Here is a 13,689-nt window from a genome sequence, read left to right as displayed (position 1 = left end):
CTCGCCATCGGCCAAGTATAAGGTACCCTTAGTCCAAGGTGTCATGTCACATTTTCCTCTTTCCTTCATTGCTGTCCATAGGCCATGATTTAGCAGTGTGAAGGAGGAGCCAGTGTCCACAATCGCTCCCCCACTCCAATGTCCGATTCTGACGGGCACCATCAATTGGAGTGGTGGCTGCTTTGAGGTCTGTTGAGGTGGGTGAGATGCGGAAGGCTTTGGGGAACATAACTCTGCAGATGTTATGTTGACACCAGCTTGGGGACCTTGTCCTGAGAACAACTGATAGCCCTTACCTTTTTTTCCATCATCCGCATGGGGACATGTAGCAGGAGCATGTGCACCCTTGCAGCGCCAACAGAACGGTGCTGGGGCTTTGGAGGCAGTGGTTGCATTCACAGGAGGGGTGACTTTTACAGTATTATCCTGTCTTATTTTTGGTGGTGTTGACTGTACTTTCTGGTCATAAACCCTCTGATTTTCCCTGTCTTTTTCAAGTTGTTGGCCCAGTCGAACCAATGCATCCACAGTGTTCACTCCACTGCTTCGGAGCTGGCTTGTGAGTGTAGGATTCACATTTTTTAGAATGAGTTTAATGATATCCTCCTCACTGATCTGAGGCTGCCAACGTCGGCACAGAGACCTGTACATGTAGGCAAAATCTCTAATGCTTTCGTTTTCCCCCTGTACACGGGTCCGAACTCTCTCCGCCAATTCGTCCTCATAGTCCTCAGAGAGGAATGCAGCGACAAATCTTGTTTCAAACTCCGCCCAGGTGTTGGTCTCCTGCCCAACTACATCCCACCAGTCTCTTGCAGTACCATGCAGCACATTTCTGAGAGTCGCAATGAGTTCCTCATCCGACAGGGGATGCATGGCGAGAAAATCACGGCACTTTTCTAAATAGCGTAATGGATCTGAGGTGTCCTCACGCTGTCCAAAAGTGGGAAACTGGAGTTTAATGGGAGGTTTACCCACAAATCCTCCTCGCCGGTCCCCTTGTACGGCCTCCCGACGTGTCCCTCCACCAGTGCGTAGCGTGGACTGCAGATTGTGATGAGACTTACCAGATGGTGCCGTAGGTGGCATCACAGGGGAACTGGTTTGTAGTGTGGTTGTAACTGCAGTTCCAGCCACTGAAGTAGTGTTCAAGGAAAGATCTTTTATTGTTAGTATTTCTGTATTCATGGTCTCCAGGTTTTTCAGGCATGTTGCAACTGATGATTGTGTGTGTCCCAAATTGTGTTCAATAGGGGACAGAGCAGTATTTACATCCTTCATAACTTCAGTATGATGTTGTTTCAACTTCCAGTTCATGCTAGAAGTGAACTGTGTTCTGAGGTAATCCAGTTGGTCAGTCATTTCTTTATGCAGTCTGGTGTGACCTCGTTCCACTGTTGTGGTTATTGTGTGAACCATGGTGTCCTTAAATGTCCTCATTTCATCCTCCATTTTGGTGTGATTTCGAGCACTTAGTGACTGTAGTGTATGAATGAGGCTGTCCTTGACATCTCTCAGTGACTCTGTATGACGTTCTTGTTCTGTCTTTATTTGCTGAAAATGTATTTTGACCATGGTTTCCAGGTGGTGCTGGGCAATACGCGTTCCTTCCATAGCATCAGCCAGTTCAACCAATGTGGGCAGTTCCACCAATGAGGGTCCTGGTGCTACAGAAGAGGTCGGCCGCAAGGGAGGGATGTGGTTGGGTGTGACATTATTGCAAATGTCCATATCAATTAAACTGTAATTGACAGATTGTCCTTCCTGCTCGTGTATTTGATCCGGTTCGTTGATTTGAATTATGTCATTCCTTGTAGCTGAATTTCCATCTGGTTCATTGCTCTGATTTATTTCCGTTATTGCAGGTGAATTTTCATCCAGTTGATGTATTTGAGGCTGGGTAGCTTGAGTTTGAATTGTTTGAGGCTGATGTGTTTGAGGGTGGAGGGTTTGACGCCAACTCTGGTATGAAGCCTCCATTTCTGCAAAGTCCAGCAGGTTTCCATCAGAATTTGCCATTTTGAAATTGAAAAATGTCCCTTTTTGATTGTATTTGAATGAATAAATGTTTTATTTCCCACTGAGCTTGTGTAGACAGTTTTGGTTGTTTCTTCCTTTGTTTCTTGAAAATGCTCCGTTTTGCACTTGTGTGAACACAGTTGTTTTTGCTTGATATTGAGGTCCTTTTAAATATCTGGGGTGCCACTTTTTATGTAACGGTTTAGCTTTGTTGTTAATGTTTGGGGTGCCAGTTAGGTCAAACCTAACACGAATTTGGTCCAGCTTGGACAAAAACGCTTTTTTAAAAGCCAACCTTACACAGGAGTTAAATGTACACTTAGTAAACCAAATGAACCTTAAACCCTATAACCAGGGATTGTTTCCCCACAAAAGAATACCTCAATAACTCAATAAACCATAGAATGAAACACACAGACACAAAATAACTCAGTTTGACTTTGTATTATAGAGACTCCAGCCCACACCCAAAATCCAGTCCACAGTTTGACCAATACCTCAGTTTAGCGTCAGTTCAGTAGACAGTCAATATTCACATTCCACTGTTCCTCCAAAACAGATTATTCACACATGCATTTTGTACCTTGGTTAACCAAAAGAAAATAAAAAGGCAAAAGAAAATACCCCACGGCCTTTACCGTGGTGGACAAACGAATGGGGCAACCAATGGTATACCGTGTGTGTGTGTGTGTGTGAGGGGGGGGCAGATCCAGGAATCCACTCCGCTTTTTCCCGTCAGCCCGACTGGCTGCTCCGCTGCTGTAAACAAACTGCACGGCACAGAAAACTCCCGAGGTTTGACGACTTGGGGCTTATGTCCTCCACAAAGATCCGGACGGTTTGCACAACGGACAACGCGGACTTTAACACGCGATCGCGGCGGTGGTTTTCAGGGACGTCTGCTCCGCTTCTCTCTCACACAGGACTGACACCGGGCCCCGCCATCTTGGCTAGTCCATTCATAAAAACGTGAGTAACGTGGGTGCGTCGGGGGCGTGACTGAACGTTACCGTCTGTACATGGTCGTGGGCGTGGATTAACGTAGTGGTGTGTGTATGGAGTGTGTGTGCGATAGCCGATCGCTACAGCGTCACAGACAAGCATCAAAGGTAGCAGATCCTAAAGCTCGAAACGCAGCGCGAAGCGATGCGTTTCGAGCTTGTCGATCTGCTACTTTTGCCATTTTTGAATTTGAATCCTGAAAGGTAACAGTTTTGGACATCCAAACCACCCGACAGAGATGATCTGTAGAATCGGCCTCAGGTCTTAATGGGTCTTAATGTCTTTGAAGAATGTTCACATGTTTTCAATGCAATAGATTTGCAGATTCTGTCTCATATACACACACTCTCTCAGCACGCACACACAGACACAAAGACTCAAAACCAGGAACACACACAAACAGAGGTGCAACATTTATACGATTGATTTCCCATAAATAACACAAGCCCCTCACCCGGTCGTCTGCAACTCGTCTGGACGTCAGAGGTGGAAGGCTCCATCCGTTGTGCTGATTGCATCTCGGTGGTCAGGCCGGTCACCACCGGTACTGGTGTGACGATCTGTTTGTCTGCGTTAGAGAGCGCACATTCTTTGCCTTCCATTTCCAAGGGATTCTTGTTGGAATCTGATGGAGTTTTGCATTTCATTGTAGACACTGCACCTTGAATAAAATAAAATAAAATTCAATATTAATGATCATATAAGGCATCCACAGGGGGGCACTGTAGGCTACCAAGACAGATGTTTTGGCTCCCACAATATTCAAACACTTCCACCTCCTACCTTTCTGTAATTCAGAAGCTCTTAAATTGAGTAGTTAAATAAGGCAGCACATCCTGTCATTTCCACACTTCGGCTTCACCTGTGCAGTCACGTAATAAACTCCCACTGGCAAACAAACAAGTCTAAGCCTAGGTAGTTTGCTGCTTGGCAAAATGGAATTTCAAATTTGCTGATTCAACTCTTTCTGAACTCTTTCTGAACTCTTTCTGAAAGATGACAGCTTCCTCTTCTCAAGTTTTACCGGGCTGAATTACAGAGCGTCTTTGGAGCATTCGAACATTGAGGAGGAGATGGTCTGGCTTGAGAGACAAGGGCCTCTGAGACTTGACTACAAATTACATAATAAAATATATATATAATTTAACTAGTTGTATCATCTAAAAAATGTATATACATTATTACTTAACCACTAAAAGAAGAACCTTGAACAACTAAAAGTCAACAATGTACTTCAGTTGACAGGGGTCCCCCATAGGACTTGGTCTCCTCCTTTTTCCCTCTACGCCAAATCTCGAAAATAGCCTATACTATCTAAACTCAGCGCTTGTAGATCTGCTATTTTCGCCAAATGTTCGGTTATTATGACATGCCCAAAATAGGGACTCAACACAAGGGTTCATGTGGTTAATATGTGTATCATGCTTTTATACGTGTGTTTACCTGTATCAATGCAACACGCTTAACATATACACCTAGAAACATACCATCTTGCAGTGAGGTGTCCTCCTCCATTGGAACCGGCAACACCTCAGCAGACTCGAACCCCAGCCTGTCTTCAGGCTGCGTAGCCTCAGGCGGAGGAGAGACTTTGGCAGAAGACCCCAGACTGTTCCCAGGGACTCGTAGACTCTTTTCGTCTGAGCTCTTGGGTGGGGTCTCTGTGGCCTCGGGTGTAGAATTTGGAGTGCGCTGTTCCGGTAAAGGTGCAGCACTGCCGAGTGTGCGGGTCTTAGGAGGGGTTTGGGGAACCTGTGACTTGGCATCTGAACACAGAACAGTGTGTGTGGAATCTTTAAGCGAGGGTGCAACACGGCTGAGACTGCTTAACTTGATATGACTGGTTTCAGAACCCTTTGTATCCGACGACTTGTCTCCTTTGCCGCTAGGCACAGTGGCCGTGGTTGAATCTTTAACTGAGGGTGCAGCAGCGCTGAGACAGCTGGAGTCGGGCTCAGCGAGAACCCGAGGCTTGGCAACCGATGATTTGTTGGACGTTTCTGAGGTCTTCGGTGGAGAGGTGTCGTTAGAATCCTTAGGTACGTGTGTATCAATACTGGTGTCCCTGGTCTCGGTGCGAGTGGTTCCGGCATCTTTCTGATCCAAAGGCTTGGGAGTGGGTTTAGGTGGAGGGGCGGTGTTGGGAAGCTTAGACTTGGCAACCGACGATGATTTGGGTGGACATGACGTGGTCTTGGGTGGAGAAGAAGTGACTTTACAATCTTTGGGTGTAGCATTGCCGGGAAGGGTTGTGTCGGGGCTCGTGATATCCGAAGGTGTTGGTGTGGTTTCTGTGAGATTAGGTGGAGGAACTGCGGTGTCATCTTTATCCAAGGGTGTAGCGTTGCTGGGAGTATCATTTGATTTTGTTTCGAGTTGGTTATTATTTGATTTGTCGCTGGATTTGTCCACTGAAATGTGGGGTGTGATTTCTGCAGCTTTTTGTTTGGACTCCTGCACTTTAGGAATGACACCCATTGCATTAGGTTTTTCACTGATGCTTGAATCCTGATGGTCCTTTTGAACAGGTTCGGTGTCCTTCACTTGTGTTTTCTTGCTAGCTTCATCCATTTCTCCTGAAGAATTGCCGTTTTCTCTTGGCATCTCGACTTCCGGCTCCCTCTGAGTTGTATTTTCCATGGCAGCCTCGCTCCTCGTTCCACAGGACTCGGCCATTTCTTCAGAGACTCCTGATGTTGTCACCATCTTGGACACAGACTCTTTCAACTGGACACCTTTCAGACATTCAGAACCTCCATCTTCCAATTCAGATTCTTTTGAACTTTTGGAAACGCTGTCTTTTAACGCAGAATGTTTAGAGATTTCTGATCCTTCATCTTTCGATGCAGAATGTTTTGGGGTTTCCAATATCTCTTTGGCTTCCTCTATTCCTTGAGCTTGGGCGGCCTTTGGCTGTGACGGATCGGAGTTCTTAGTTGTTTTGGTTTTGGCTCCCTTTGAGGCCACGGTTTTGTCGCCGTTATTCAACGGTTTAACACTGCTAGAGGGCTTGGGCTTAGATGGGGGTCGGACTGGAGCTTTGGCAATTATAGCTGGAGGAATTAGAGGATTGCTGTGAAGGAGAGAAAAAAAAACATTAAGGCTTCAACCAACAATTGTTTTCATAATTGATTAATCTGATAAAGTTTTTCTTTATTTGACAATGATGTCAAATGAAAAAATTTGACAATGAAAAAAGAAGTTACATCACTTCACCTCTAGAATGAATTATCTTCATCTATTAAACTATATTCAGCCATCTGACACTCTTATCCAGATTAATGGCGTACAGACCAACACATTTTAAAACTGACAGCGTGCACCAAACGTTTGATGTTGATAGGTCCAGAGGTTTGCGAGATGGACAGACAGACAGACAGGGGCCAAAACATAATCTTCATCCCCAGCCGTTGGCCTGGTGGAGATGATGAGTGGTACAGAATATTTTTGGATTGAGTGGCTAGGGAAGATGTTCCTTGACATCACATTTTTACAAAGATTGAATGCAAACAGTTTGTTTTTCACTACAACCATTCAACTTGTCACTAATTAACCCATTAAGACCTGGAACGCATCTGTGTCACTTTAGATTTCTTTTGCTATGATATTTTAGAAAAATCTTGAATCTTTTTTTTTTTTTTTTTTTCAAAAAACTGTTAGGATTTAGAAAACATTTTTAAGAATCGCCTCAGGTCTTAACTCATTGAGTGCCATTAACGTGTTTCACGTGTTTTAGCACTATGGTGTTGAGTGCCATTAACGTGTTTCACGTGTTTTTGAAAAAAATAGAACTAAAAACTAAAAAATACGTTTTTTTTTTTTTTTTTTTAAGCCAAGATATCATCATCTGAAGATTTGCAGCTCCATCCACTCCCTGTTTAACTTATAACTTAAAAAGGCTGCATCTCGCTTCCTAAGCACTTATTTTTTACTTTGAAAAAAAAAAAAAAAAAAAATTGTAATGGCCAGAAATAGATATTAATAATTTGGGCACTCAATGAGTTAATGGGTTAAAGAGAGAGAACAATTCAAACATATACAGTTGGTTGAATTTGAAACACACCTCAGGCTCTGACTGGCCAATGCAGTTATAGACGTAGGCGTAGGTAGTCTGATCGATGCAGTTGTAGATGGAGATTGTCCGGCGGTGGACACAGCCGTAGAAGTAGGCGTAGGCCTGGTGGACGCAGTTATAGACGTTGGTGTCGGTAGTCTGGTCGATGCGGTTGTAGATGGAGATTGTCCGGCGGTGGACGCAGCAGTAGAAGTAGGCGTAGGTCTGGTGGATGCAGTTATAGACGTAGGTGTAGTTTTTCTGGCGGACGGCACCGTAGAAGTAGGTCTGGTCGACGCAGCTTTAGACGTCGGCGTGGTTTGTCTGGTCGACGTGACTTTCGATGTGGCCGTGGGTTTTCCGGCGGATGCGGTTGTAGGTGTAGGTGTAGTTTGTCTGGTGGATGCGGCTGTAGAAGCGGGTGTAGGTTGTCTGGCGGATTTAGCTTTAGACGCGTGTGTAGTTTGTTTGGTCGATGAAACTTTAGATGTAGCAGAGGAGGATGTAGGTGTAGTTTGTCTGGCGGATGAGACTTTAGATGTACTAGCTGAGGATGTAGGCGTAGTTTGTCTGGGGGATGCAGCTGTAGAAGTAGATGTAGGATGTCTGCTCGATGTAGCTTTGGATGTGTTAGGCGTGGGTTTTCTGGTGGGTGCAGTTGTAGATGCAGACGCAGACGTAGGCAGGCTCGTCGATGCAGCTGTAGGTGTGGGTGCGGATAGCGGAGGAGGCCTGCAGTGAAGGAGCGGAAAAAAAGACATTAATGCTGCAACTGAAAATGATTTTCATGACCGATTATTAATCTGATGATTTGAATTATTTGATTAATTTAGACCAGGGGTTCTCAGATCTTAATTTTACTCCGCGAGGGTAAAGATGGAACCAAATGTATTTGTCCATGTATTTGTACCCTCTCACTCTCGGAGTAACAAAACACCCACAATGGCGCTTTTAAACCACCCGCTCATATTGAACATTTGAACAATTCCTAAGTAAATTATTTTTGAACAGCGAAATCAGTTTGTGTGCCTCAGCCTCTGCTAGGGCTTGTGTGTGTTTTCATGTGTTGCTGTTTGTTCTTCTCGGTCGGTGTTGGAGGCGGAGCTGTGTGTGTATGAGGAGTGAAGTGACCGTACTCACTTCATGTTGGTCGCGACGACCTCACTTTTTAGTTTGTTTTTGTTTTTTTTACCGTTTCTTGATAAAAAACAAATTTCTTCTTTTTTTGTTTGCCAATGCGCGAGCCCAACGGCACCTCCCCGCGACCCCACTTTGGGTCGCGACCCATAGTTTGGGAGCCGCTGGTTTAGATCATATAATGTGTGAACTAAAGCAATAAAATCACTTCACCCCTGGAATAAATGTCTACTCCTATTATCCTTTACATGTTATAAGTTGTAATGTCCCAGGTTAGAAAATGTCTTCTAAATCCTAACAGTTTTTTAGAAAAAAAACTCTGTTGCTATATCAGTGGTGCTCAAACCTTTTCATGTCAAGGACCCCCAAAATGATATGTATTTGGCCGCGGACCCCCCCATCTCAAAATATTTAGTTCCGGGGACCCCCAGAAGCAAAGATTTGAATTACAAATGTTCGCTTTAAAAATGTTCACTTGTATATCTGCTATTTTTGAATAGCCAAAGAAACCTAAAATAACACAGATGCGTTCCCGGTCTTAACACATTAAACGCCAAGAACGTAGTCCTACGGTCCATTAAATCCAACTGTTAAGCGCCGAGACCGTAGTGCTACGGTCCGGGTGCTTTTTCCTTTTTAAAAAAAATGTTTTCGACACGGACCATTTTCAGTGTAACACCACCGGAAACGGAACTATTTGCGATCCGGTTTTGCCGTTCCCGTCGGCCTCCATTCTAAAGCGCACACTAAAACTCCTTTTTCTCCCTTGTAGTTTTTTCTCCTCGGTCATCACTGTTTAACATAAACCGTTCAAACTACAACATGGATGTCCCGTTTGACACGTGGTCTGCACTGGTAGACACAGGGACATGTGCACGATGTTTACAAACAGTGCATCGCGCATTCTTAAGGATTTTAACGGGGTCTATGGCGACGTGAAAAAAACAAATAAAACCTTGGCACTGGTGAGTACATTATGAGATTAACCTCTGGCGGTGGATGTGTTAATGGGTTAATAAAGGGCAGACTCAGTGCTATGATGATGCGGGGGGCTTTGTTTTGAGTACAGTTTGTTTGTCTGTGAAGGACAGAAACTGCCTCAATAACATCGTCAAAGTCTGCTCCAAAATCACTGGAGTCAAGCAAAATGACCTGAACACTCTCTGGAAGAGGAGAGTGGTCCAGGAGGCAAAAGGTCTTATAGACCAACCTGACCACATCCTGTCCTCTAACTTCCTCCTCATGCCGTCAGGACGGCGATACAGAGCTTCTATCTGCAGTACAAACCGCTACTCCAAGTCCTTTATTCCGTCAGCCATTCGGCTGCTAAATGCTGATAAATAACAGAAACTGAAGTGCTTTTTTATTTATTTATGTGTGTATACCTCAACGACAGTATGCAACTATTTAAAAAACCTGCACTATGTATACGCACCTTATGTACTTTTTTCTACTGAGTGTTTTTGAATACATATATCTATGTCTTTTTTCTATGCATTGCTGCTCTACTCTTAACACAAGGAACAATGTACAATGTACTAGGTCGATCAATCTGAGCGTTCTCTGTTTCGTGTTTTTACTGTTGCTCTACGTATGTCATGTCATGGTGAGATCTGTAGAAACTGAATTGCCCCCCGGGGATAAATAAAGTCATCTGAATCTGAATCTGAATCTGATGAGAGTGAAATCCAGATAGGAACTCATCAAAGTAATGATTGTTACCTCTTCCCTGCTGTGGCTACAGCAGATTTCCTCTTCTTCCTTTCCGGGGACGAGCGAGAGGGAGAAGGGGACGCAGAGGAGTAGGACGAGAACGAGGAGTAGAACATGGTCCCTCTTCTCCTGGACGCCGGAGAGACGGAGCGCCTCCTCTGTTTGGACGGAGGAGAAGGGGAGGAGCCCTTCCTCTGTCGCCTGGACGGAGGAGACGCCGACCTCCTTCTACTTCGTCTCTCCGAAAGAGGAGAAGAGGAACGCTTGCGAGAGGAGGAGGAGGAGGAGGCGGCGGGCTTCGTTTTGAGTATGTCCAGAAGGCCCGGCAGAGCCCCCATCACTGCACTCAAATCCGGATCAGGATGGTCTGAGAGACCTGCAGGAAGGGAGGGATGGAGAGAGAGAGAGAGAGAGAGAGAGAGAGAGAGAGAGAGAGAGGAGGAGACGAAAAAAGACAGTTTGAGAAATAAACAGTGGTGGAAAAATTGCTCAAATTGTTTACTTAAGTAAAAGCTGTCTGCAATGTAGAAATACTCTGTTACAAGTAAAAGTCCGGAATTAAAAATGTACTTGAGTAAAAGTACAAAAGTATTGGCTTCAAAATGTACTTAAAAGTACCAAAAGTAAAAGTAGTAGTCTTTATTTATCTTGAACAAATAAAAACATAGTACAGAAAACTTCATACTCCATACATCATCAACCCAACAGAGCACGACCATTTTTGTTCAAGAAGGGGCAGAGAGCAAAAGCTTTTAATATACAGTACTAATAAAGCTGGTTCCTTCATTTTCTTTTATGTAAGGCGACTTTGGGTACTTAGAAAAGCACTGTATAAATCTGAGCCATTATTATTCCATGCCATTACATTCTAATTATTAAACACTTAAAAGATGCACCATGCAACTTTCCTGCTCTGGCCCGGATTTGAACCCGCGTCTTTTTTTTTTACCACCGAGCAAATAGAACCTGCCTGCTTTCTCTGGGGAGAAATCTAATTTTCACTTTCAGGTCAAAATTCGTGTCAAACCGGAAACAGGATTGTGTCAAAAGGTCCTGTCCAACCTAGACACAGGATCTAAATGCCTCAATAGAAGAGCAGGGAGACCACATACAACCACCCCAATTGTACAAGTTATATTGTATTTAACATACTACCATACAGATTGGATAAAATAACATTTTATTCACCAAGAAAGGTTATTTACCGTAATAGAGCTTTAATAATAAAGTATTGTCTTTGTATTGTACTATCCATCTACACTGTACCAAAACGAGCAGCAGGGGGGGTTATAGACCACCGAAGTCTGACGTAATTTACGCATCCTTTGTTTGTCTACCAGGTTCGCAGTTTTCCACCCCCATTCTGAATCCCATAGACGTATTTAATATCGCGTCAAATAAGAACTGTGTTCCAAAAATAAACAAATTATCCCGGCGGTTTGACTCATATGGATATGAAGCATCAACTGACGGTGAGAAAACAATAATGTTACTTCCGCCGAATTAGTTACATTTTCGCCAGAAACGGACTGTTTCAAATATAAGTGACTGACTATCATAAACGATACAGAACCTCCTCCCTGACAATGGCACCGAGACAGTTTGTTTATTTTTGGACCACAACTCTTATATGAGACGATTCTATGATGACCCAATGTTATTCTCCATAGCGAAATTACTTTACGAACCTTGGGATGAACGAGTGACGTCAGGACTTCGGTGGTCTATTCACAATCAAAGTTTTCCCAACTTTGGCAGCAAACGTTTTGCTATCGACTGTCGTGAAACTAAGGAAAAGCGTGGAGATGCTTGTTTACATAGACTGCTTTGAAACTCACTACCGTGCCAGCCATCTGTTGCTCTGTCTATCCATCCATCCATCTGTCTATGTGTGTCTCTCTCTAACCTTTTGTCTCCATGAGCTTCTTGGCCAGCATCTCTGTGACGGTCTCTCTCTGTCTGCTTCCAGAGGACCTCCCTGGAGACGGCCTCCTCTCGCGGCCACGCGTCGGCCAGGTCTCGCAAGGAGAGCGAGACCTGGACCTGGACCTGGTCCTGGATCTGAACCTGGTGGGATTGAATTGTGATGGATTACATAAGAGCACAGTGGTTCTCAAACTTTTCCATGTCAAGGACCCCCAAATTGACACTTATTAGCCCGCGGACCCCCATTTCAAAAGATATGCCAGGGACCCCCCATAAGAGAAGATTTTTTTTTATGGCAACCATTTTAATTTCAAGGACCCCCAGTTTGACATGCATTAGGGCTACGGACCCCCATTTAATGGCATTTCTATCTCTGGGACCCCAATTCATATTGTAAAATCAATGTTAATTTAACTCTGAGAGTGTATGGACCCTAACGGGTCCATTTGGTTCCATTTGTACACTCTCAGAGTTACAGACCCATAAGGGTCCATTTGGTTCCTATAAATCATTTAGCTGGGGACCCCCTGGAATCCCCTCAAGTACCCCCGGGGGTCCCCGGACCCCACTTTGAGAACCAATGCATAAGAGCACAGTGGTGGAAGAAGTAAAAGTAGCAATCCCACAATATAAAAATACTCTGTTACAAGTAAAAATGGCTGTGTTCAAAATGTTACTTGAATAAGAGTATGAAAGTATTGGCATCACAATATACTTAAAGTACCAAAACTGCTGCGCGAGAAAAAAAAAGGACGCTCTGCTTCCGAATTCCGCCGATTTTCGCCGTTTTTTTTTCTCTCACACCGTTTGGTGAAGCCCCCAAGGTTGGTGTCCTGTGCTGCGCTGCTTTTATCCGCCAGATTTGGGACGTTCACGGCATATTTTGCACCATCACGGTGCGTTCATCATCGGTGACGAGTGCCTCTAACAGCCGCTGCTGGCTGCGCGCACGCAGCGACGCAATGCGAGGCGATGCGAGGCACTCACACAATCACGTGCAGCGTGCGTCCTCTCCCCCTCCGCCTAATGGCTGTGTATGGGGCCGACGCATGCTTTAGCGTGATTGTGTGAGTGTGGCTTCAGGAAGTAAATTCCTAGCCTCGATCTCCAGGCTTTTATTTTTTATTTTTGCTAAAAAATAAAAGCTTGGAAATTCCTGTCCCAGCTGTTGGTACGCAAAAGCGCCTCGCGTCGTCTGATGTGGTGCGCTTTTTTTATTTTGGGTGCGCATGCGCACCAGTTATGTGCACCCCTGCTCATCTCGGTCCCACTAACCTTCGTGAGTGTCTGGAGCCGCGCGGCGAACGTGATCTGGAACGTGAACGTGAACGAGATCGAGACCTTCGCGTCTCCCTTGTCGTGCCTCTCCTCGACGACCTGGAGGAGCTGCCGCGGCGGCGGCGGTGGGGGCTGGGCGAGCGAGACGAGGAGTCGGAGTGTGATGAACTCTGGTGGGAGGAAGAGGAGCGCTTGGCTGAGGAGGTGCCGAGCTGGAGGGAGGAACGTCCAGCTCTGGAGGGAGGGGTTTGGATGGAGAGAGGGAGATGAAGGGAGTGAGTACTGGTGTTGGTGAAGGAATGGACAGAAGAGAAAACGTGCTAACTGACCTCACGGGGTAACACAGAATAAGCTAAGCTTTTGACATAGCATATGAATTCCTATCAAGTGTCTGGATGTTTTTTGACGATTTAGGCTGAGACCGCTCTTCCTAACTCTACGGTGGAAGGTATTAACCTGTTTTTAATAGTTATTGTATGCTTTCTCTAATCGAATGAAAACCCCATCAGGCACTGCATCTTCATACTTCTTCTTTTCGTGTTTTCATACTAGTGGCCGGT

At 44.9% G+C, this 13,689-nt stretch overlaps 1 protein-coding gene across 3 annotated transcripts in view; it reads right to left on the bottom strand.

The window, feature by feature from the left end:
• LOC311034642 (uncharacterized protein) overlaps positions 1-13,689 on the bottom strand; it is a 31,401-nt gene that overhangs the window by 9,155 nt on the left and 8,557 nt on the right. The window contains exons 6-11 of one of the 3 annotated variants that reach the window (XM_084042565.1): positions 13,127-13,363; positions 11,832-11,992; positions 9,935-10,301; positions 7,085-7,807; positions 4,509-6,094; positions 3,476-3,682 (exon numbers count right to left, since the gene is read on the bottom strand). In XM_084042565.1, coding sequence (XP_083898691.1) covers positions 3,476-3,682; positions 4,509-6,094; positions 7,085-7,807; positions 9,935-10,301; positions 11,832-11,992; positions 13,127-13,363 — 3,281 coding nt within the window. The remainder of the gene's footprint in view (positions 1-3,475; positions 3,683-4,508; positions 6,095-7,084; positions 7,808-9,934; positions 10,302-11,831; positions 11,993-13,126; positions 13,364-13,689) is intronic. The other 2 variants (XM_084042566.1, XM_084042567.1) reach the window with 2 other exon arrangements.

This window comes from Gymnoscopelus microlampas, assembly GCF_963454915.1.
Source record: "Gymnoscopelus microlampas genome assembly, chromosome: 19".
Taxonomy (NCBI): Eukaryota; Metazoa; Chordata; class Actinopteri; order Myctophiformes; family Myctophidae; genus Gymnoscopelus; species Gymnoscopelus microlampas.
Note: the sequence above shows the minus strand (reverse complement) of the source record. Positions and strands in the feature narration are given on the sequence as shown.